Source organism: Microtus oregoni, unplaced genomic scaffold (genome assembly GCF_018167655.1).
Source record: "Microtus oregoni isolate MIOR12 unplaced genomic scaffold, Mior012 000037F_ref0000500, whole genome shotgun sequence".
NCBI lineage: Eukaryota > Metazoa > Chordata > Mammalia > Rodentia > Cricetidae > Microtus > Microtus oregoni.
Genome location: NW_024543096.1, coordinates 9,520,552 through 9,545,498, shown reverse-complemented (window position 1 = coordinate 9,545,498; position 24,947 = coordinate 9,520,552). Strand labels below are relative to the sequence as shown.

Here is a 24,947-nt window from a genome sequence, read left to right as displayed (position 1 = left end):
AAATGCAGAAACCACTGTAAGACAAAATACTTTACAACAACCAGAAAGCAGACAGCGAGTAAAATGTCTACACCATGTGGCGCTGGCCTTGACAGCACACGTAACAAAGGAAACGGTGCACACACTCTTATTTGTGTGTGTGTTTCTTTTTCAGTTTTTAACTTAGCTACAAGCGTGAAGGTAACAAGAGACATAAGAGCACAGTGGGTTGCTAAGGTTTCCTGTTAGATGGTGTAGCCCAACCCTTAGCAATACTCTCTGGACTCCATGCCTGGGTGAACTGGCAACCTAATCCTGCCCATCAATGTTTTCAGTAGAGATTCAAGAAACCAGGCTACCCAGGGAATGCAAGGTAGAGAAAAGAGCAGGCGCTGTCACAGTGCTGAACTCTGTTCCCTACAATTTAACCAGGTCAAAGGAACCAACCATTCTACATAGGCAAGGGGTTTACAGCCAGTCTTGCTTGCCACTCTTGGATAATTTTCCATCCGAAAATGGGTAAATGTTGACTAGCCCTCTGCTTTCCTGGTAAGATTTAGACTTGAACATTACAAATGATGCTTACCTGGGATTCTTGTTGTTCAAACTTAGTGCGATCTCATTGACAGCGTGGGGATGAGACATGACCATGTTGAAACCATACTGAAATGGGGAGGGGAAAAGGAAAGCATTACAAGCTGAGTTTCAATGTTGATTAAAAACCAAACACTTGGGCTGGTGGTATAGCTCAGTGGAAGAGCCTGCCTCCCATGAGCGAGCCCTGAGATCCAGTCCCCAACACTGCCAAAATCCACTGACATTTCTGCTTCATGTAACACTTAATCCTCTAGGAAGGCAGATCAGTGTGAGAACAGACTTCTCCCCAAATTCTCAAAAGATGCCATCCATTTTAAAGGGTACTTCGCTCATGGGCATCCTTCCATTATTTATGAATGAACAATGTGTTTTTCTTTCTTAAACCAGTGAAAGGCTCTAGTGATTGGAAAATCATATACTCATTAAATCACCATGAAGCCCAAACAAAATCAAGTCCTGGCTGAATTCCCAAGAGCCACCTAGATCTGTTTACTCTGCATTTCAAAGTCAAAGGCCCGAAATGTGAATTTTCCAAGCATTCAGGATGACTCCACCATGCACTGGGTTGAAGTCCATCTCCCTAACACACCCCCTACCCCATCCCTTGGCAATGGCCATTCTGATGTACTCTTCCCCTGTCACTCATACAAACAAGCCAGTCCACATCAAGAATCCAGACACGGCTAAGTGAGCAACTCCTGGGCCTTGTAACCACCCACACAGCTTGATCATCCTCTCATGCTGAGAAAATATTTGCCACCAATGGACAAGAGAAAAAGTAAGAAGAAAAAAGACTTTTGAGACTGAGGCTAGAAACTGACATGCTAGAGGTCAGCATGGACCACACGGCAGGGCATCTCTCCAAAAAGCAAAAGCTAATCCACCTCCTCTGAGAGATAGACAGGTCTTCGCTCCAGTCTGAGCCCAGCCCCTCCGCTGGAATCCCTGACCTCACTCCCTCTCACCTACTCAAGAACATTCTATGAGCCAGCATGGAGGCACAGGGCTGTAACTCTAGCACTGAAGGTGGTAGGCAAGAGGATCAGGAGTTCAAAGCCAGCCTGAACTACCCGAGATCCTATCTCAAAAAGACATAAAATGTTCTGAAAGATTCGAATATACATAACAGAACCCTCGCTTGACCCCACAGCCTGTGTTCAGCTCGACCTTCCCATTTCCCTTCTGGCTGTCACAGCAAAGTCCCTTCAAAGAATCAAAGTCTAGCAGTGGTTTTCCCGTGTGGGTCTCGGCCCCTTCAGGGGACACCTGTCAGATAACATTATGATTCACAACAGTAGCAAAACGGCAGTTATGAAGTAGCAATAAAAATAAATTTTATGGTACAGGAGCTCACCACAACATGAGGAGCTGTATTAAAGGGGCATACATTGGGAAGATCGAGAACCACGGACTCCAGAGTTTTTATCTTACTGTGTGCTCTGAAAGCCATTCTTAAACACCCCCCCCACACACACACATGCTTAAACTGCTCTTGCCAATAGCACCGCGGCTATGCACTTAGCTAAAGATAATGTATCACTACATGATAAATTGTAAATACTAAAATATGAAGCCAAGGACCTAAATATTGAGCAATAGAATGAATCAGAATTTTCTGAATGGAATCTCATTAAATCATACTCGTCACTTTAAAGAATTATACAAAGACCAACACCCATATACATGCGCCAGAGAGAGAGAAATCTAAACCCGATATCACCAGACTCTTTTAAGGCACTGACACAAACACATACTTGACAATTCAACACATACCTGATAATTCATGATGGCTCGTAAACACATGATACAGACATGAACGTCATCTTTCTTACTCACTAATCTTGAATTTTTCAGGGTTCTTCTGCTTGGCAAAGTATTATATCTAAAAACAGGGCGAAAAAGGGAGCACTTTCATGAAATGACAGGCTCCAGTGAGCAAAAGCATACCAGAGTAAAACAGGTGCATTCATTCAAAGAGCTGCAGGCTAACATCACCAACACCAGCCACTCCAGAGGGCAAGGCCCAGTGGTTCTGTGATCCTATCACCAACCCTTCAGGCTGTATCCCCACTCAATGAAACTCAACCCTCCTTACAACACATAATAAAAGAGAGGGGGCGTGAGAAGTTGAAGTGATCCCAGGTCATGGTCAGTGGCCAGGCTAGGTGTGCTGAAGCACTCGAAGGCAGACTGTACTGGTGAACAGAACAGCACGAGAGGGACTGGACTTTAGCTCAGACCTTGACCTCCAATCACGTGACCAGATTTTAACCATTTCTTCCCGCTGCTGCCCACAAGTCTCTGCTTTAAGAATTTAAATCTAGGGGCTGGAGAGATGGCTCAGCGGTTAAGAGCATTGCCTGCTCTTCCAAAGGTCCTGAGTTAAATTCCCGGCAACCACATGGTGGCTCACAGCCATCTGTAATGAGGTCTGGTGCCCTCTTCTGGCCTGCAGGCATACATGTAGAAAGAATATTGTATACATAATAAATAAATAAATAAATAAATAAATAAATATTTTTAAAAAATTTAAACCTAGCCAAAGTCACACATTAGTAACTGTGGCTTCACCTTGGCAGACTAGATCCTGAAACCTCAGTTCTTTACAAATGTCCCCAAAACATGACTGATTCCTCACCCTAAGTCTGATACAGCAGCTAAAACTTAAGGAGAAAATATGCTAAATATCAGCGTTCGACTGCTTCTGTGTTATGATTAATTTTCTCAGTGCTCCATTATTTTATATTAGTTTACAAATAGTACAGGGCAGACAGTGTAATACCAGGCATATAAAACACACAATGCTAAAAGAGTCCGTTGAAGTTTTCCTTGGCAGGAACTCAGGACAGGCAACCTCTGTAACGTCGAGCCTATATAAAACACACTTCACATCTGTAACTACGTGGAGCTTGGAAGGAGGATGAAGGTAGAAGAGGGGATACTGAGAAAGGAAGAATACAATCGAGGGTCGAGGTCAACCCAAACTAGGGATGTATGACAAGGCCATAAGGAAACCTGCTACTTTGTAAGCTAATTAAAAGATTTTGTTTTTAAGTCTGAAACAGGTTCCATACATGTGAGGCAAGCAAGCTAGGGACTAACCTAGCAACCTAGGACCCTACGTGGTTAGGCTGCACATTAACTCCAGGTCAGTGAATGATACACTTCGCAGCCTAGGATCCCAACCTCTATCCAGCTGCAACTGTACCTGCTTTAACTATGGAAATAAGTTACTGCCCTTATCAGCGCCTTGAGAATGCCCTAGTTTCTACTTAGAATCTGCAAGGCAGATTTCAGTGTGTCTAGTGCAACTTACAACCACGTAACTTGGCCGTAACTGCAGCTAGTGTATGACACACTTCCTGGGGGTCTAACAGAAACCAGGTCAGTCCAGAGAACTGTCACACAGCAAGGCTGACCTAAGCACACACGATTGTCTCAGTTTACACTGAAGTTCTTCCCTGCTGTACGGCAAGAATTAACACAAAGAACTGTATGTGCAGCAGCAAGGACGAACCCTGAATATATTTAACTTTTAAAATACACTTATTATGGTATATCATATGCATCTCACAAATGTTTAAAGAGATATGGGAATAGAGCTCAGTGATAGGGCACTTGCTTAGCATGAACCGGGCCCTGGGATCAATTTCCAGTACAAAAAAAAAAAAAAAACGAAAAAACTCAAAAGCTCAAAAGTATAGTAAGATTATATATGTACGATTTCAGTATGTTAAATATTGTATTCATTGATGATTCTCTATGCTCTAGAGCAAAATATCTATTTTTTTTCAAAATGCATAGTACTGGCTTAAATATTAAAAATTTCCTTTCCCTAATATTTATGCAAAGCTGAAGTAGGAATGAATGAGAGAGAACAGTAGAATTTGTGTGTTTAAAATCATAACAATACAAAATTGTAAAACCCAACAGAACAGCCAATGATAACTGATCATAGTAATGATGACTCAGCAAATTGTATCACTAGTGCTAAAACTTTCTTCATACGGGAAGAGAACTGAAACTCAAGGAAGTTACATCACATGACAAGTAACAGACAGGAGACCAGACCCGGGGCTCTTCCCAGATTCAGGGACACTGTGCTCTTCTCTAGCAGATGCTCTCAACAGCAGCGTCATCAGGTGACATTCTGCCCCTCCAGCTCTTCAGGGCAGTTAGGACAGGCTGACGGTGTCCGTTCAGTCACTTTTAGGTCTCACCTGCTGCCCTCAACAGTACTGGATGTAGGATTAAGGTACAGTTTGCCCACAGCAACTGCATCTGGGCATCTCTTGAAGAAACCAGATCATTGCTTCCCCTCAGGAAACAAGGACTTTTCTGTTTAAATTTTGTCTTATACACTACATTTTAGGAAATGAAGTTGGTTTTGTTGTTGTTTTTAACTTTATGTGAAATTGTACTTTTCTATTGTGGAATTCTCATGCTAAAAGAATTTCCTTCAGTTCAATAATTGTAACCTATAAATGAACATACTTCTTTCATTTCTGAAAAATATAAGTATTTTCCAAATCTGTAAGGGAAGATTTTAGAGAATGTCATGGATTGATACGTACAGTTTTCTGTGTGCACATCTTATGGACCTTGAAAACTTTATAATTAGATTTCTAAGTTTATTTGCTTTAACTACTATCTCAAGAAATTACTGTCATTTTTGCTAAGTTTTAAATCAATTCCAATATATGATCTAGCTAATGCCATTTGATAAACAGTTCTCTATGGGGTGGGCTCTAACAGATGCCCCAAGATGACCCTCAAATCCCAACAAAATTGTGAATAAAACTCTTATGGTCAATTTACTTCTACAAGGCCCTGAGGACAGGGTAAGCAATCTAGTAGGACTGGCCATTAGTCAGGACAGGAAGCCAAACCAAATTTCTTCCTTCAGTTTCTTCTTTTCAGTTGCTTTTGTTTTGTTCTGTTTTTATTGAGGGGGGGGTCTTATTCTACAGCCCAGACTAGTCTGAAACTCACTATGTAGCCCAGGCTGCCCTCAGACTAATGGTAATCTTATCTTCTTGCTGCAGGTTCTCATGCTGGGATTATAAAATTGGCCAAGTTTCTGAGTGAAGGCAAGCCACCTTTTAAAGAGCCTACTGCTTATGCTAACTTCTGGTAAGCACCAATAGAAAACAAAAGATAAAGTTTTTATGTCTGAAGAGTTTAGGGACCAAAAGATAAATATAAAGTAGCAAGCTGGGAGGCCCAAGCCTGGGCATGTGATTGCTATCTCTATCGCTTTAGATTTCACCTGTGATGAACATGCATCCCTCCTCCAACAGGAGGAAAAAAGAAACACACTTCAAAACTTTTAGATGATCTCTATTTAAATCTACCTTAAAGAGTTGGAAAGATGACTAGTGATTAAGAGAACTCCCTGTTCGTGCAGAACACCTAAGTTCAGTCTTAGCATTCTTATGTGGAGGCTCACAACCACCTGTAACTCAGAGAACCCGATGCCCTTCTGGCCTCCTCTACACCCAACCTGAACATACACAGACATACATGCGCTCTAATGAAAAATAAATCTTGTTAACTAGAGACTGAGATCACCTAAGCACCCTCTGCATGTCACCTGGCCTTTACATAGAGATGCTCAGCTGGCCATGATTCACCCCGATGGGGCCAATAGACTTGCAGCTTTCTGGGAAGAAAGCAAATCATACGCCTATGACAAAGCGGTATGTATCATTAGAAAACCTCAGCTTAAAACACTTTAATTCCTGGTATTGAAATATTGACCTAGGTGTCAATAAGGTGCAAAAGAGTGAATAACAGTTTGCCCAGAAAAAGAGGAAGTGTAATTGACGAGTGCTAAGAATTGATCCACTTAGGGATAAAAATATAATGATGATCCGACAGCAATTAAAATTTCCAACGGCAGCAGGCACAGTGGCATACACATAGTCTCAGCACTCAGGAGAGTGACGGAGGCAAGAGAATGGTGATGCCAAGGACAGCTTTGGTGTCATATCAAGATTCTACCTCATTAAAAAAGGAAAGGGATGGGAGTGCGAGGTAGAAGCAGAGGCCAGCATATAAAAAAACAGACATAGCAGCCAAGTAATAACTGTGCTATATTGTAATCATGGCAGTACAAAGTAAATGCAATTCAATACTGTCTTTAGAGAGACAGATAGGCCAACCTACCTCTAATTACAAGCTATGCTGCCTTCTCTCACAAGCAGTGCTGATCTTTGCCCATTAGAATCGACCTCACACAGACTGGGTTTAGATTGAGTGGACATCTGGGTAGGAGGCCTGAGGGCTGTTGTAAACCACTATCTCTAACTTGAATTGTGCTACAGCAACACCTACAGAGAAACTGACCACTAGGGTACTTTGCTCCTGAAGGGCACCATGAAACTTCATTTCAGAGATCTGAGCAGCACTCACTCGGAGAGTATCCCTCCAGTTCGTGGTAGTTACTGACAAAAGGCCCCAACAAGATGAGGGACCAGATTAGCCATGGTCTCCCATGGATAAGCAGGCAAATTAGCTTTATATGGTATATGTAATATGTGATTACATATAATATACAATACATCTTGTTCAATCCCAGACTCTACCAACAGTTAGTGGCACATATGCCCCTTGATGGCATTTGAAATCGGCTTCTTTGACAAGTTTACACTGAGGCCTCCCTTCTCACAAACTGAGTTTAAAGGAGACAACAGAGGGAAGAGGGGGAAGGGAGAAAGGGAAGGATTTCCTGGTCTATTTTGCCCCCTCTAGGAACTACCAGGCTGAAGGTTTCACTCTTTGAAAAGCTGTGGTGGATGAAGAGAGGGAGACACTGGAGTCTGGCAGGAAAAAGAAATGGCACAAACTTCCTGCTCAGAGATTCCATTGTCATTTCCCAGGTTGACTCAAAATTTTACTGAAAAGCTTCATTCTGTCCATTTTTGCCTTTCTCTGGTGGGAGCATCTTCATGGGCAATGTCAATAGGCATTTAGAGATCACTGTCTGTCTGCCTGCCTTGCCTGCCTGCTTGCCTGCCTGTCTGTGAAAGACAGAAGTGGGATGGAGTCCTGAGATGTACAAACTGGAGAGAAATTACTGGAACAGCAAAGGGAAGAACAGGAATGTACCTGGACAATGTACCTGGACCACAAGGTTGGCATCTAACTGCCACCCTGACAGTCTCAAGATGCCCCATATGTAAAACAAGAGTAGCCCAGAAGAACAGCCTGGCTGCTTTCTTTGGAGTTCCTGCCATTTGCAGGGAAACACAAGAGAGGTTAGAGATAATTCTATAGTGAAAAGAAGCATCACGTTTCTCACGCATCACTTTTGAGGATTGCTTTGCCATCTTCCCAAGCAGTGAACTGCAACTGTGGATGCTACCCTAGCGATAAAGAGGAGATTCTGTTTTCAGAGAGCTGCCAATAGGAAGTCACAAGCAAACATACATATAGAAACAGATTATTATAAAACTGACTTAACATAGAACCAAACAGAAGGTAGATGTGGGGCTTGGAGTCATAATCACAGCAGAAAGAAAGTGGATGCTGAAGGATTAGGAATTCAGTGTTATCCAGGGCTACGTGAAATCCTGTCTCAACAAAACAACACACACATGGCAAACTGGGCAGGCAGGAAAGCTCGTGGAGAAAAAATGCCTGCTACATAAGTCTGACAACTTGAGCTCAATTCCCCGGAACTCAAGTAAAGATAAAAGGGAAGGATATCACACGTTGTTCTCTGCCTACACACACACACACACACACACACACACACACACACACACACACAAAGGACTTTTCAACTCTATTCCTGACACTTGCATCTCTGCATGCACACCTCACCAAGCTTCTGTAGCTACACATGTGTGAGAAGTCCTACAACAATGCTAACATGGACAAGAGACCTAAATCTAAGTAGCATCCGCAAGTGTGCTTTGCAAGACTGATGCAGAACGTGTCTTGTTTAGGACCACGATGATACTCGTCACCTGTGCCACCTACCTCACCAGTGAAAAAGAATCTCGAAAAGGGCGCATGGCAAGCACCTCAGCCTGCACAGCTGGTTCTTGTGGCAGGAATACACACATTTAGAAAAGAACAGTAGGTAATAAACTTGAGAATAAGTGACAAGCAGCGTGTCTATGGCGATCCTGAGTACAAGAAACAGCCTCCACTCCTGAGCCAAAGCTTGACAATAGACACTGCATTAGTTCAGACAGGTGTATTTAGAAAGCCCCAGACACTTAGTGAACATCTGGAATCCAGCCACTGCTCACCCAGTGGTGTCTTCAGGTAAGTCATGGCCCATCTATTGTCACAATGCATACATTTATTTGTATACACGTGAAGTTACTCCAGGCGGGGTGTTCAACATGTCCAGTGTCCTGGGTTTGGTCTCTAGCACACATATGTAAAAGTTAGTTTTTATGGGGTTGAAGAGATGGCTCCACGGTTAAGAGCACTGATTGCTTTTCTAGAGGACCTAGGTTCAAATCCCAGCACCCACACAACAGCTCAAACAACTGTCTTTAAGTCCAAGACCTGACACCCTCACACAGACACATAGGCAGGCAAAACACCAATGCAAAGAAAATAAAATTAAAAAATGAGTTTGTATGATGTGTAAACTCTGCCTTTCTTCTGTACTTCCATTGTCTAAGGACTGAATACGAACTAGATAGAACAGTAGCTGACTCTTGAACCAGGAAGTCCTAAAGTCTAGAGAAAGATTTTCAAAAACATTCTATGCAACTTCATTGTCAACAACTCTGGGATTCTTAAATCCAGCCTCTATTAACCGGGATGGGGGTATATATATTTTTTCTATTGTAAAGGCACTTTCAGCCTTAGACATCAAACTAGCACCTATCTGAAGTGCAGGAATTGGAACTGCCTTGGACACTAAAGGTTCAACCAAACAGGAACGCAGTCCCGCACCAGGATGTCACATCATTTGACAGGACTAAACCAACAACTGTTCCAAGGTCTGGGCCAATAGCACTTTAACCAAAATTTGGGGTTTAAGGTTTCCACTCTTACCCTTTAGACATGACGTCGCTTGGGCATTTTTTTAAATTAAACATAAAATATATGATGCTTAAAAATGAGCCAAGTACATTGCTAGTTGGATCCAAAGCCAAAAGAAACAAAGCTGAAATAGTTCCATGTAGACAGTTCAAAGTATAGAAAAGGGAGGTAGGAAGAGCGAAATGGAGACGGAGACAATGAGGGAGGGAAGGAGGGAGAAGGGGAAACGTCGTTTGTTCTTAATAAGGATTGGAATGTTCAGGGTATATTTCCCCTGGAGACCCAGACAACAGCTAGAACTGCTTCCCAATGGGACAGCAAGGAAGGTGTCAGCCCAGGATAAGAATGATAAGTCTCGGTTAACCTGCAATGTCTGGCTTCCCACCGTGTTTCCCTTGAAGGCATTTGTTGTGGGACAGCTAGCTTAGCGGCACATGGCCTAGAGAACAGTGTCCAAGGAAACTGTCTCATTTGTGACAGGAAAGTCAAAGCGTGTCCACTCATCCTAAACTACCCCATTCTCACACGCTTCCAATAAATCACCACTGACGAGCACAGCCTGGCCTTCAGAATATGATGATGTGTGTTCGAGAGTACGTCTGCCCTCCTCTAAACTTACTGTCCCCTGAATGGACCATAAGTACTGCAGTGACGAGGTAGGCACTTTCTCAGCTCATTTACAGTGTTTTTTCCCCTTTCTAAAGCAGGTGACAAAAATTCTTAATCACCATCTGCCACCTCATTTGGGGGCAGATAAAACCCAAGGTTAGAGGAGCATATTTTGTGAGTATTTTTCTTGGTAATGTTCCCCTTTTAAGTGGTCCTCTCGGCCAACAGTGAGTCAAGTTCTTCACTAAGTAACCTTATAGTTGTGAAACTTAAAACAAATGGTAGATAACAAGGAGAAGAAGCAGAAAAAGAATAAAATTCAGGTCGCAATAAAGAAAACCATAAAATCAGAATGATGTCCTATAATTTGGGTGTTTTGTTTGTTTGGGTTTTTTTTTTTTTTTTGGATTTTTCGAGACAGGGTTTCTCCGTAGCTTTTGGTTCCTGTCCTGGAACTAGCTCTTGTAGACCAGGCGGGCCTCGAACTCCCAGAGATCCACCTGCCTCTGCCTCCTGAGTGCTGGGATTAAAGGCGTGCGCCACCATCGCCCGGTGTGTCCTATAATTTGGGTGGGGGACAAGGGAATGACGAGCACTTCAGGGGACAGTCTCTCCTCAGTAAGATGGAGACAAGCAGCTGAGTTCAGCCTCGTGTGTGTGTGTGTGTGAGAGAGACAGACAGACAGACAGACAGGCAAACAGAGGGATACAGAGAGAAACTGAGACTCTACTAGTTGAAACTAAAAATGTGGTAATTCCTCCCCCCCAACAAATTCTAATTCTAATTAAAACATTACTTGCTAACATTTTAACAAAGGGGAAAAACTTAACTCTCAAATAGTCCTGTCTTGTAAGTGGAAAGACGCTGAGCTGGCGCTCCCATGCGTAGCATGAAACACCCAGTGTCCAGCACAGTGGGAAGTTTAGCATCAGACCACCTCACTGCCAGCCCTTCCTCCTTCTCTGATCACAGGCAGAGATGCTTAACCCTTAGAGATAATACTGGTGACACTGCCAACAGTCCCTATAGATCACAGGATGGTCTCAGCACAGGGCCAGCATACAGTGCTCATTTAGGAAACACTTTTCTCTGTAGTAAAAGTCATGATGATGCTATCTATGTCTGTGTTTTACACTTCTTCTTAAACAATGTGAGGAATGGGATGACTGGGTCAGAAGTGTAAACCATGAGCTAGGCCTAAACTCAGCTCACTTCTGAGTGCCCAGGTAGCAGGTATAATCTGTCAGCTCATAACTGTCTGTGAAACACTGTTCCACAGAAATGGCAGCCGGAGGGGTAACAACGAGCTCTCATTGAGGCAGAATAGTCATGTCAGAAGGAATGCTGATTAGTGGTTTCTATCCTAAAAGCAATGTGGATCACTATACCTTCACCCAAGTGAGAAGGCAGCTGGGGTGATGTCCATAGCATTGCCACCTTTGAACTCTGACCTCTCGCTACGCAAAACTACTTCTGTCACACCACATGGCTTGTACCTGAAAGGACAGACTTCTACTCCTCCTTTCTCAAACATGTCTGATTCTTGACACAAGGCTCTGTTCATCTCATGCCTTTTTACCTCTCCTCTGTGTGCAGTAGCTTTTTCTGTTTGTTTTTGTTTTTCAAGTGGGGTTTCGCTGTAGCTTTGGAGCCTGTCCTGGAACTAGTTCTTGTAGACCAGGCTGGCCTCGAACTCACAGAGATCCGCCTTCCTCTGCCTCCTGAGTGTTGGGATTAAAAGCGTGCACCGCCACTGCCAGGCACAGTAGCCTTTTCTTAACCTGAGAACCAACCCTACCCATCACCAACAAATCCAGTTTAAACCTGGCCCTTCTTCCAGGTCCAAGGTAGTTCTCCATTCATTTCCTTAAAAAAACTCAATATTTTGAGTCACTACTGTGTCTTATTCAAGTCTTAATAGCATTAATTTGTCTTAAAATTCCTTTTTTCATGCCTCTTAAGCACCACAAGGTCCTCAGCCATGAGGTGCACAGATGTGCAGGTCTCCACCAGTTAATGAAGCCGGATCTGCAGGCACCTTGATGGAATCCCTCTCCACTGGAGACAGACCACACGTTCTGGGGAAGGCATAAGCCAGGTTTCTGCTGCACTGACCTCAACACTTCTCCCGTGGCCAAGCTTCAGAGAGCAGCCAAAGGTCTAATTCAGGGCATGTGCTGTGCCAGGCCTGCTTGCCAGTCAATATGAAGTGGTTTAAAAATATCAGGTTGGGATTCAAGAAAGAAACTGTGCTAGTGTCGGGGCCTTGCTCAAAGACCTTGTATTTAATAACACAGCATTTCTTTTATCAAACTGTATTTATAAAATGTGTTAGAATTTCCTGAAATCTCATTCTCTCCAAGTTTCACCTATACTTTTTGGCAAGGGAACTTGTAAGAGTACGTATCTATGGTATTATCTGTAGCTGAGGCAGAGGAAACAAGTCTGTGTTTGCTATAAAGATACTTATTCACTAAGCAAAACAACTGGAAAACCAACAATACTTTCAGAAGAGTTTTAATATTAATAATAATGCACCCTACTGTAGAGAATCTGATTCTTGAGGAGCTATAATATGGCAACACATCAGAGTATACAAGGCAGCGGGTGACACAGAGACCACCATATCATAACATGGAGAATGGTCATGAGACCAGGCCGCCATGTGCTACCAGATCTCTTGGGTGCTTTCTCCAGTGGCTTACAAGATGTTCCCGTTGGAAGCCTCATCATCAGTGTGGAAACTGAAGCTGCTCCAGAGCAGCAGAAGGAGAAGCAGCTTGGCTGGCAATGGAGCCGAAGAGACCTGGCCAGGGAGGCCAGTCTGACGGTGATGTAAGAAATGGATAACACCGGAACAAGGGACAGAGGGATAAGAAAGGACAAAGCAGAGAAGATGATCAGAAGTGAGGTGGCAGCGTGAGAAACTAAAAACCAAAAGTTGAAGGGCTGCTGACAGCAGAGGAAGAGAGGGGAGAGGAAGACAGAATAAAATGTAAACAATCCTTGGGCATCTAAAAAGTAACAAGAACCAGACAGCTGTGCCCCGGCTGCTGCTGAATCACAAAAGCTAAACTACTATTGATATAAATTGTTTAGATCCAATAATTATGAATGAATAAATAATAAGATTCAAATCAAAGCGGCATGCAAGTCACCACCAGGCTGATTCTCTAATGACATTCAAGTGTCCCCTTCCTTGGGCTTTCAAACTGTTGACACACAGAATGGAAAAACATGGCAGTAGTTTCCTAGTCATCTTGAGCATGCCCGCCAGAGAGGTCAAAGGGCTCCCATGTCTCTCCAAATAACACTCCCATTATGCCTACCATGATACTTTTAGTGTAGCTTTCTAACTAAAAATGTAGCCAGGCAAGATCTACCTTGAGCCACTTAGGAAGCAGTTCAGTGTAGTTTTGATGTCCTTGGACCCTGCCTACTAAGGTTCAGAGCAAGCAATGAATTACTGGGGAAAAAAAATGAATCTGTGTTAAAGTGACAGCTCACCAGTATATACCTTTTACAAAAACAAAGATTAAAAACCAAATTAAACTGTACTGTATAAAATAAAAGCCTATATGTAATTATAGTTAAATAGTAGAAGGCATTTCTAAGTATGAATGCTTACAGAATTTTAGCTACTAAGTAAGTACATATATTCCTCTGCCCACGTGTGAAGCTGACACACACTAGCAGGTTATTTAGCCACTGGCCCACTGCAAACACCATGAAGTGAACTGCCACACTGTTCCTTATTATTTCTGAATCAATTCATCAGAAGTCCGCCAACATTTTTTGTTGTTTACTAACAAGCAAAATCTGAATGGTTTATTGGCAACAACACAGTCAAACATCAAATCCTTCAGCAGAACTGATGATCTTCATTGCAGAGAAGAAGATTCTCTTAAACATTCAACAACTTTTAAAACCCAAGTTGAAGGAATAAAAGGTAATAAATAGGCAACCAAATGTGCACTGCCTGGAAACCACAGACCCACGGGTTCCAACCTGACACGCGCACTCTGTGATCTAAAACCCACGGTAACCCGAAACACTTAGATGACACTGCCCCGCAGGTCAGGTCAGAAACACATGAGAAGGTTTTAGTAAGCTACAGAAATCAAGCAGGACTCGGGAATGAAGACGTCAACCACAGAAGTCTGTACTCGGGTCATGAATCTGCGAAAACTTCAACAATTTCATTTAGACAAGACTTCTATCTTTATTAGCCGAAGGGGTAACTTCCTTATCAGTCAGCTCTAAGTACAGTGCTTTGAAAATTATCAAAGCTAGTTCTCCACTCAGTGAGTGACTGCAGGTCGGCCTGAATGAACGGCCTGAGATCCCACCCATCAGGGATGCAGGTAGTTAGTGCAGATCCTCCGAGAGCATCCTGGCACTCCAGCAGGCACTGTAAGATGGAGTCATTAGTACAAAACGTCAAGCTGACAGAAAGCATGCCTAGCCAAAGGAGCATGCCTGGTGGCACTTCATTATAAAAATGTATCTCTCTAACCCTGTGACCTCTGAGTAGGGGCACACCCTGCACAGACACACACCTGAGCTACCCGTGGAGGAACAAGGCAGCACAGATAGATACGGAGTTACAGGGCTCCTTCGATGCTTACATGATAAAGTACAGCCTCTCCCCTGCACATGGCATTGACTGAGGTCACTGCACCAACATGCATCCAGGTTAAGAACTTACCTGCTAGAGACTATTTCACTGTTACTTGGTCCAAGCATCTCACCTTCTCTGCTGAATCACAACGTGGTCTTTCTAAGACGTGTTATGTAAAGCTCTAGAGTACTAGCTAAGGAAACAGACTATGAACACCTACGAAATGTTAGTTAGATTCACTGGAGAAGAAAGGTGCATGCGGAAAGACACAACGATGTCCACCCAGGAGGAGAAGAGGCAGGGAGGAGCCTGCGCTGCCAAAGCATCTCTCTCGTTAAGGCACTTACCGAAGTGCAGAATGTCTTCCAGAGCGGGACACACTGTTGCCCACAGGGGAGGGCAGGTTGTTCCCTCTGTGCAGGTCCTCGATGGACCTACTCCAGGGCTTTGATTTGTCCACTGTACTCTCCACGGTACTTTCCACACTTTCAAAGTCAAAACTAAAACAAAAAAGGAATGCTACTCAAAACTTAGAAACTAACTTTCAGACACACACGTGGACATTCGTGCCTGCTATTCCTTAAACTCTTCTTCACCACAACATGAGAAGTCTTTGCAGCCAAAGGAAATGCAAAAGAATCTCTGGGGTCCGGTCCTGGTGTTAGTTTGAAAAACATGAGGATTACAAACACAGGGTCTGGCCAAAGAATCGTTAACAACAAACAGTTAAAACCGGGTCACTGTACATTGCTGCATCTTACTTGTTGGCTAAACAATCACTACCACTGCTATTGCTGGAAGGAGGAAGGAGATCGTACAGCTGTCTTCATTTTACTTGAACAAGTCGGAATGTTAGGCTTATACTAATTCATTCCTATCCATCGATTTTTTTCACTGAGCGTTTTCTCCTAGTGTGTTAGCAAGTACTTTTCCAGCCATGTGTGATGCATTACTAGCGAGGCTATGGATTTGCTTTGATTTTGGACTCTCTTCCCCGATGTGGTGGTGCTCTTTAAAGTAAGGCTGTTTTTCCTCTGACATTTTTTGAGGCTATTACTCATGTTAACCATGTTGGAATAAGTGGCAAGTTGAGCTTCTCATTCCTGTGTAGCCTTAGGAACCGAGTCTCTAAACAAGCAGGCCTTTGTACCCCTCTCACTTCCTTACCCACGCAGTGTGTTACTCCGCTTTCTCAGAAGAATACTGCAGTGTTCCTACCCCTAGTTGTGCCTGATCAGACAGCAGGACAAAATGAGACGGCAGCTATGGTTAATATTCTCTGAAAGACTACAAAAGATCTTGAAGAAAAAAAAATAATGCAAGTTGGAAATCATCTCCAGATGCTTATAAAGCATGACTGCCAGAGGGGGGAAAACAAAAACACCAGAATGGCCACCTAAAAACTAGGGAATATTCTCTTACTCTTCCGGTTAAATGCCTAGCAGGGATAGGCGCACAGAGTCTGCACAGGGGTTGATGACAGACTTTTCTGTCACGCCCTTGGATGCAGGAGCAATGCTCAGGAGGAGAGGGGCAGAATGGAGCAGTCTAAGAAAGCCTGAAGTACTAAAACAAAAGGTTCTCACTGAAATGGAAGGGACTTTGAGGAACATAGGAAGAGCATTCATGGTATGGACATGCCACAAGCCATTCACCAAAAGCTCACGTCACACGTTCGTTCGTCTTATTCCTTCCCATGTGCACAGGACCAAAACAGAAGAAACACAAACTTTAGCAAACTGGTGGGTGCTTCTATTTCAGACCGATCCAGAACCTATTGTATTACATTCCATGCGCTGGAAAATTACTAATGCCGGGGTATAGTAAAAATTTTCAAAATAAAAGACAAATTATTTAACTTATCATCCAGATACAGCAAAACAAAAACAAAACCAACAAAGTGTTTAAAGGTAATGCCCCCAAACAAACCTAAAGACTCAAGAACGGGGAACACCAACTCTGAGTCGAGGTGTTTAGTTGGTTCTTGCCTTACACTGTAGCCTGCAGAATTCCTGCAAAGTATCCATGGCTTGCCTCCACTGGGCTGACAGGAGGCCATATTTGAGAAATCTGGCTTCCAAGCCCTACTGTCAAGTAAGTAAAGAATTTATTATACATAGTAAACAATTATGTTATTTCTCTTTTTTGTTGTTCCTGATTTTTCTTAGTCTTCCTCAAATACTATAAATATATCTATAGGTTTTTAAATTTGCAAGAGGGAATATTCTTTTTGTCATAATATATGATGCATCATGGGATTGGTTGACCTAAAGTAACAGAAATAGGTAAGAAATATTCTTGTAGCCAGGCGGTGGTGGCGCACGCCTTTAATCCCAGCACTTGGGAGGCAGAGGCAGGCGGATCTCTGTGAGTTCGAGACCAGCCTGGTCTACAAGAGCTAGTTCCAGGACAGGCTCCAAAACCACAGAGAAACCCTGTCTCAAAAAAACAAAAAAAAAAAAGAAATATCCTTGTGATGGACCATGGTATAAACACTAAGAATTATATTTCAGAAAACAATTTCTTCTAGTATATGAGAGGTATCAAAATAGAACCATCATCCCAGATTTGGTTACTATACACTAATCTGTAAGGCAAGAATAATTGTAGTTTCCTCTACATAAGTATTGGGTGAAGGGATAGAGACTAGAGAAAACTATCCAGCTGCACATTCAGACTCTTCGGAGTGAGAAAACAAAAACAAGTAGTTACTGTTAAAAAGAAGAATGGCAAAGTTGGAGAGAGGGCTCAGGGTTTAAGAGAGCCTGATGCTCTTAGAGAGGCCCTTACTTTGGTTCCTAGTATCCACAACACAGCTCACACTGTAGCACCAAAGGATCCGATGCCCTTTTCTGGCTACCATAGCATGGGCACTAAGCAAACAGGTAGTACACATATATTCATGCAGGTAAACGTCTATATACATAAGACCAAACTAAATATGTCTGCCTTGGAAAAAAACAGAGTGGGATGCATTCAGAAAGTGGACGCAGGAGGATTATCACAAGTTTAAAACAAGCATTGTGTACGGCCTGAGAGCCTGTCTTAAAACACATGCACACACTTACCCACTTACACACACTCTCACATAGACATTCACACACTCACACCCATCCTCACCACTCACCTGCACACTCACACACACTCACACACACCCCCACTTACACACACGCACACACATTCACACACACCACACACACACACACACACACACACACACACATACAACCACAGCAAAGAGAAAAACAAATATCACCGAAGCTGAAGCATGCTCCCTGTCTGATTAGAAACACAGCATTGTTCCGCCTCACTCTGCACATGTGGGACGACCTGTGGAGATTGGACTGTTTCCTGATTAAAGGAGAAACGCTGAAAAGAGAACGTCTCATTCAAATGTACACTTTGCAGCCCTGTTATAAACCATTCCAGAAGTCATGAAAATGGAGAACCGCGAGGAGTAACATAGCTAAGCCACTTAATTTTTTCCTGCCCTGCGCCAGGTTCTTTCCCTGCATGTGGCAGGAAACCAGAGACTGCAAATGTATAGACAATTTTTTTAAAAAAGAGAAAAAAGTGTTCCTTCCTCCTTGGCCACTTTGTTGGTGTCTAGAACTGCATCCTTATCTGTTCGTTTGCCAAAACACACATAAACACATCCATAGCATTTCCCCAATCAGTGCTGGGGTTGAATCCATGACCTCACACACGCTACGTAAACAAACACTTTACTACCGACCTCCACCCCAGCTGTCACACAGGGTTGGGGTGTGGGCCGGTGGTAGAATACAGGCTTAGCTTGTGCAAAACCCTACTTCAATCCCGAGCGTACCAAAATTTAATAAAATGCTAAAGAACATTTTTTTTGCTACTTCTTTTATTTATTCAGCAATGTACCATATATCACTAGTTTTCTACCACATAGACTAATAGACCTTAAGCCCCCCAGGAAAGCCATCCTTTGGCATTGTGGATATTGCTCAGTAGCAAGGCCAGGTCCTGGGTTTGATTCCTAGCACAGCTGGCAAGTCTTCAAGGTGATTTTAACTCACCTGTTTCATTTCTAATACCATTTACGGGATATGTTTTTAGCTAAACAATTTCTAAAATGTCCCCCCTCCTCTGCTTGTGGGTGTCTGCTTTCAGTATGTGATTCTACCACTGGGCTGCATCTGCTGGACCATGTGAAGCTGCTATGCAAGCAAAGTTTTACTTACGTGACTGCGTACTGTGCAAAGGATAGATACTCCACAAGAACATCGAGGCCTTTGTTGTCTTCATTCAAAAACTCTCTGACCCATCTGGGGAAGGAAGAAAGAATGGTTGGCGACAGCGATCACGTGGTTTATGTACAAGACATGGTGGGTAGCTTTGGCTTTTCCCTAAAACATCCAAAGTCTAAACGGAAATACAGAAGATGGCCCCGACTGTTTTCGTAGGGTCTAGGTACTTCTGGATGGGGCATGAAAACCACAGGTCGCTGTGTAAGGACACGGAGCAGAAAGTACTTGCATGTCATCCTTGCATTTGACCGTCTGAAGACTTGAGACGACGAATTTCAAAAAGGTTTCTAAGAAAAGGAATTTGTCCTAATGTACTTTCAACCGCACATCACCCCTAGCCTGGTTGCTGGAAGAGCCAAGACTAGACAAAGAATCAGGCAAACTGGGAACATGGTGCCATAGCCACTGCAAATCAGGCATGACTCCAAATCCATTCTCAGTTCCTCTTGGCACACCCAGTCAAAGAAACCACTAAACCACCAATGAGAGGCCAATGTTTATGGGCCTCTGGAAATTCAGTAAGGATAATGACTTGCTTATTTTTTTCCACGAGTATGAAAACCTTTAAAAGACTGCAGGTACCACAGACCATCAGCAGGACTAACACATGACAAGTAGCTTTAAAGATCCAGTCTTAAACCATTCTCTTTAGCTCGCTTTGGAGTGCTGTGTACCGGTTCACCAAGAAAATGCACACATTGTATTTGCCTTTCATAATGACTCCAAAAGACAAGGTGATGAATCGGTACTTTAAGGCTGAGGGTAAAATCCTGTCACCTGACTTCACACTCTTCCTCCTATGCATTCCTCATCAGAGACTGCGGATATCAGAAGGAACCTTCACTCGGTGTGAAATTCTACCAGTTGATGGGTACAAAGATCACTGCGGTAACACAAGATCCACAACCACACACTGCAGTCCAAAGTGGTTGTGTCCCTCTGGGAACATGGTGTCAAAGACTGCCTGGCTCTGGATGCACCACAGCTACTGTGGAAGCCATGGTTGCAAGCTATGAAAACAGCAGCGGGAAAATGGCCCATGTGTCAAAGGATGTACCTTGAGAGGTTTGTGTGACAAGAAGAATCTAGTAGACTCCAGATGCCTTTTCTGTTTCTTTGATTGTTTTGTTTTCTGGTTTGTGCTTTTTCTCCTGTCTCCTTGGTTTCATCTTGATATACAGGTACAGAGGAAGTGTGAAGAGTCAGAAGGCGGGAACTCAGACACCCTGATTTATATTCTTCTTCCAAGTCTTCAGTTACCACCAAAGCTATGCACTTAACCATAGCTGCATGTAAATACAGCATTTAAGAGGAGCCTGGAGTGGCAACATTGGCATAAAAAATCCATCGGTTGGGTCTCACAGAGTGGCTAAACACAGCTCACAGGACTGTGCACTGGTGGAGGCAGAAAATTCCAGAACAGTCACACACATGATCTCACCACATCTACTTCCAGATACTTTGTTTCCTACCTGTGCAACAAAGTCTCCAGTGACAGTGATCTCCTTCCCATCCCCGATACAGGGTTTCTCCGATACAGGGTTTCTCCGTGTAACAGCCCTAGTCATCCTACAACTCACTCTGTAGACCAGGCTGGCCTCAAACTCACAGAGAACGGTCTGCCTCTGCCTCCCTAGTGCTGGTATTAAAGGCGTGCGCAAACTGAACGTTTTTAAATGTAACTGGTGGGGGACTAGGGAATGCCTAGCCCTCCCTGTGAATGCTGGCAAAGCTGCTACTTACTGAGGACCTGAGTGTCTTCCTCTTCATTCCTCCGCTACACAATGCAAACTGTCCTGCAGAGATTGCTGTCTTTCTTTTAAAATGATTTATTTTTATTTTATGTGTGTCCATGGAGAGTGTAAGATCCCCTGGAACTGAAGTTATATACACAGTTGCGAGCTGCTAGGTGGATGCTGGGAATTGAATCCATGTACTCTGGAAGAGCAACCAGTGCTCTTAGCGGCTGAGCCATCTCTCTGGTTGGTGTCTTTTTCACATGAAAAAGAATCACTAAATTCCAGGCTATTCGGGACAGGCTCAGTTTCACATATTCTATTCAGTGCTCACTACTGTGGAAGTTCAGAACCACAGCCATTGAAGTTCTGCAGACATCTCCACAAGGAGCACAGATGCCCCAGGACGTCATGAGTACCTGCTACCACTCAAACACCGACACCTCCATCTCATATAGATAAAAACATCAGCCACTCGCATAAGCAGAAAACTGACCCAGACATGAGGAACTTGAACTCAGCCAAGCAGGAAATAGCCAAGGACAGCAGGTCCATCATCTTTTGATTCAGTGGGTAATGTGTGCAGTAGATTCTGATGCGGGAACACGGTTTAATTTGCTTCTTACTTCAACGTCCTAACCGATATCTCACTTGGTAACTATAATCAAAAGCACCAGAAAGATAACTTTCAAAGTGAGACAGGAACCTAATGCTTAGGTCCTAAAATAGCATGACTCGCCTCTGGTGTAATGTCACAAAGCAGATGCAGGATCCTCCTTGGTCGTTTGGTGTCACTCCAATGACATAAGGCATTCACCACTGATTGCCTTGCCTCCTCTATCAATGGCACTTAGCTAAGTCACCCCATAGTAAGGGTATGGCCTGTCAAGAGTCAGCCCTCTCTTCCCTCATCCTCTTAGTCACTACCCTTCCCTGACGGGGAAATGCTGCATGGCTGAGAACAGTCCAGAGTGATCATCCATGAACTGCGAGACTAAGGAAAGAAAACGGGTAAGGATGTCAGAAGACAAACGTTAAGGGAGTGTCTCAAAGCTCAGGGACTGAAAGGAACACGGGGAAGAGAAACTTGGCTCAACAGGTACTGCCCCCAAGTCTGACAACCTGAGTTCAATGCATGGGACACACACAATAAAACAAAGAAACACTTGTCTCCCACACAACCCTGCCCCCATACACACAAAGGATAGAAATAACGGGAGGGGGGTACTCCACGCTCTAAACACACATGTCTGATCACACAGTGAGTACGTCACAACTGCAGAGCTCCCTCCTCCTCTCTCCGGGCCTGCTCTGGACTGTTTCATGTGTTGCCAATGGGCAAACAGTTTCAAATTGGGTGATTATAAGTTTTGGAAAACAGAATTATTTCTGACTCTGACAGCATGGATTACTTCCTGAGTGCCTTGCAAACTCAAATGTGATTACCATATGTTATAAATTTGAATTTAGACAAATTCCAAATCAGATTCTTGGAATCTTGGAGAGACAGGGATAATGAGAAAAAGTTCTGGAAAAAAAACAAAAATTGTATCCAAAGAAAGGGCTTTGCAGGCAAATGCAAACAAGTCAGTACTGAAATGCAGGCCACTCACAATGTGGTTTCAGAGTTTTGTTCTCCCTGCCTCCCAAAGTATCAGAGCCGAATTTCTTCACACAGAAAATTAAGTCTGAAAAACCCTCCTGGTGTCCCAAGGACAAGCAAGATGGCAAGACACACGAAAGGAAGAAGGGACAGGTGTTACGCCTTTGCAGGCTCCTGTAGAGAAAGTCTGACCATTGGGTGGAGAGCTGGAATAAAAGATGCTGAAAAATTGGGGGTGCAGGGAGAAAAGTCAGCATCACCCAGAGCCTAAGCCATTACTGAACAGCGCAGAGATCCAGTTCTCAAAGTGTACCCCATCACGGCCAGGAGTCCTTGAAGGCCTCTCAGCATACCTCTAGGGTTGATCTAATTTCCTAAAAGTTTCTAGACTTGATACATGGAAAGCCTTGGGTTTAAACTGTCAACACCTAAACAAAGCCAAACCTTTGCTGAACCTGACCTGTGAAAGAGACCTGGGAAAACTGCTGAGAACAAAACAGAGATCTATTTACCACATTCCTCACTCTCTGCCATGATGGGGAAAAGGGCATTCCCACGGAAGAACAGTCAGGAGATCTGTTACTGCTCGATGCTCAAAGCACACATCTTTCTCATTTTCTTCCTGAGAAATCCACAGCCACAGAAAAACACCTGCTGCCTACTCATGCCCCTGGACAGTCTCAGGAGGGTCAAGGATGGAGCCATTTCTCCACAGGCGGCCAATTCACTTGTAAAAATGACTTACAAACTATGATAACATTTTGGGTATTTGAAAGGCATTTCCTCCAAAATTCATGAAGCTGGCCTGCTGATTTGGGGGAAACAGGCAGTATTTGTCACTAATGATCAATTTTCAGCTTCAATAAAAATTAAGAATTTAGGAAATGTGTGTTTCTATTAATTTGATAGCTTTATGTTAACTAAAAATGTATCCCGATGGCAGCAATGGTTATTAACAAAAATGATTTTTTAAAAACGCTCAAGAATGATACACTGGAAGAACAGAGTACCTCAGTAAGCCGGCTTCACAAATGATCAGGTCAGGACTCATACTCCGGTGAAAAACATCACCTCAGTGCCTAAGAAAGCACAATGGATTTGAACAGAAGACAGCAGGCGTTAGCGCCTCTGGGCATTGTCGCGCAGAGAATCTTAGTGTACTGCCAGAAGAATCTACACAATTATCTGAAAAGGCCACTTGGAAACTCCTGTTTTCCAAATGTTCTCATCAACACCAAACAGAAATAAATACCAAACCAAACTGACACAGGGTCAGGAAAACTCAGCTGCCTGCTATTACAAAGATAGGAAAGAAGATTCTCAAGAGTTTTTATGAGGAAATAACACTATTATTTACAGGGACTTTTTGCTGTTTTGTTAGTTACAGTTTACAAAAAGTTATTCGTGCTAATATTCACAGTAGTGGATATGTTTAATATCAAAGTTTGCTACTAAATATTACATGTTAAATAAACTTAAAATTTGTCAATTTTAATTTTTAACATGGCAAATGTTACTAGGTTCAATTCATATAAGCAACAACAATTTGTTGGAGTTCAAAACAATTAGCTAGAATGAAGGCGTTCAGAATGTCAAAAAGCATGGGAACTGTTAGTGTGGGCAATAAGCTTTAGATGTAGACAAATCATAGTTCAAGTCTCAGTGTTTCTAACTGGCATGGAGTGGAATAAAACAATTGGCAGCTGACCTTCATCCTTCCCTTATACATAACAGTGGCTCAGGGAACAGAGCAATAACCCAAACATTTTTATGTGAAGTAACGCAATTAAAGTGTCTAACAAATGCCAAAACACACACACACACACACACACACACGCACGCACGCACGCACACACACAATTTGTAAACATCTTAGGAAAACGCTGGCCACTCTCTTCTCTTTCTTCTTTGACCAGGTCCAGCTCCAGCCATCACCGGCCCACAAAAATCCTGACAGTCTAGGCAGTTTCTCAGGGCCTTCTCTTTTCTGCATTCTTCCCCAACCCCTGGCCAGTTTGCCACAATCTTCATGCCTGTTTTCTCAACCAACCACAAGTGAAGTGAACATCTTTTAGAACATCTGTGACCTTGCATTCAGACTGAAAAGCAATTTTCCATCATTATAGGCGATGGTATTAAAAATAAATCGCCTACACCGCAGTTCCGTGGAGTAAAACTAGCAAATCTCTCCGGCGGACCCCTCACCACCACAGCCGCTGCCCAGACATCTGACGCAATTTGGCTTCTGCCCACTCAGATCGCTTGCCAGGGTGCTGTAATGATACTCGGTTCTTTTTCAAGGGCATTTCAAGTAATTTCAGGGGTTTGGATAAGTCATAATCCAATTCTTCTCCAATGTTATAGCTCCTAACAGTAAGTGAATGGGATTATTCCCAGTCAAAGTCTTATTCAACATAGCTCAAAAATTAATTTTCTTTCTCAAAAGATTGCTCCATTTATGGAGTTTTAGGTTTATCTCGGAGCTAAGAAGAAACCCTTCATGACAGCT

At 43.2% G+C, this 24,947-nt stretch overlaps 1 protein-coding gene across 10 annotated transcripts in view; it reads right to left on the bottom strand.

The window, feature by feature from the left end:
- The window catches only part of Fmnl2 (formin like 2), a 247,429-nt gene that overhangs the window by 47,735 nt on the left and 174,747 nt on the right, over positions 1–24,947 (bottom strand). For 8 of the 10 annotated variants that reach the window (XM_041631532.1, XM_041631528.1, XM_041631535.1 and 5 more), the window contains exons 5-8: positions 19,034–19,117; positions 15,167–15,319; positions 2,350–2,458; positions 566–642 (exon numbers count right to left, since the gene is read on the bottom strand). In XM_041631532.1, coding sequence (XP_041487466.1) covers positions 566–642; positions 2,350–2,458; positions 15,167–15,319; positions 19,034–19,117 — 423 coding nt within the window. The remainder of the gene's footprint in view (positions 1–565; positions 643–2,349; positions 2,459–15,166; positions 15,320–19,033; positions 19,118–24,947) is intronic. The other 2 variants (XM_041631536.1, XM_041631537.1) reach the window with 1 other exon arrangement.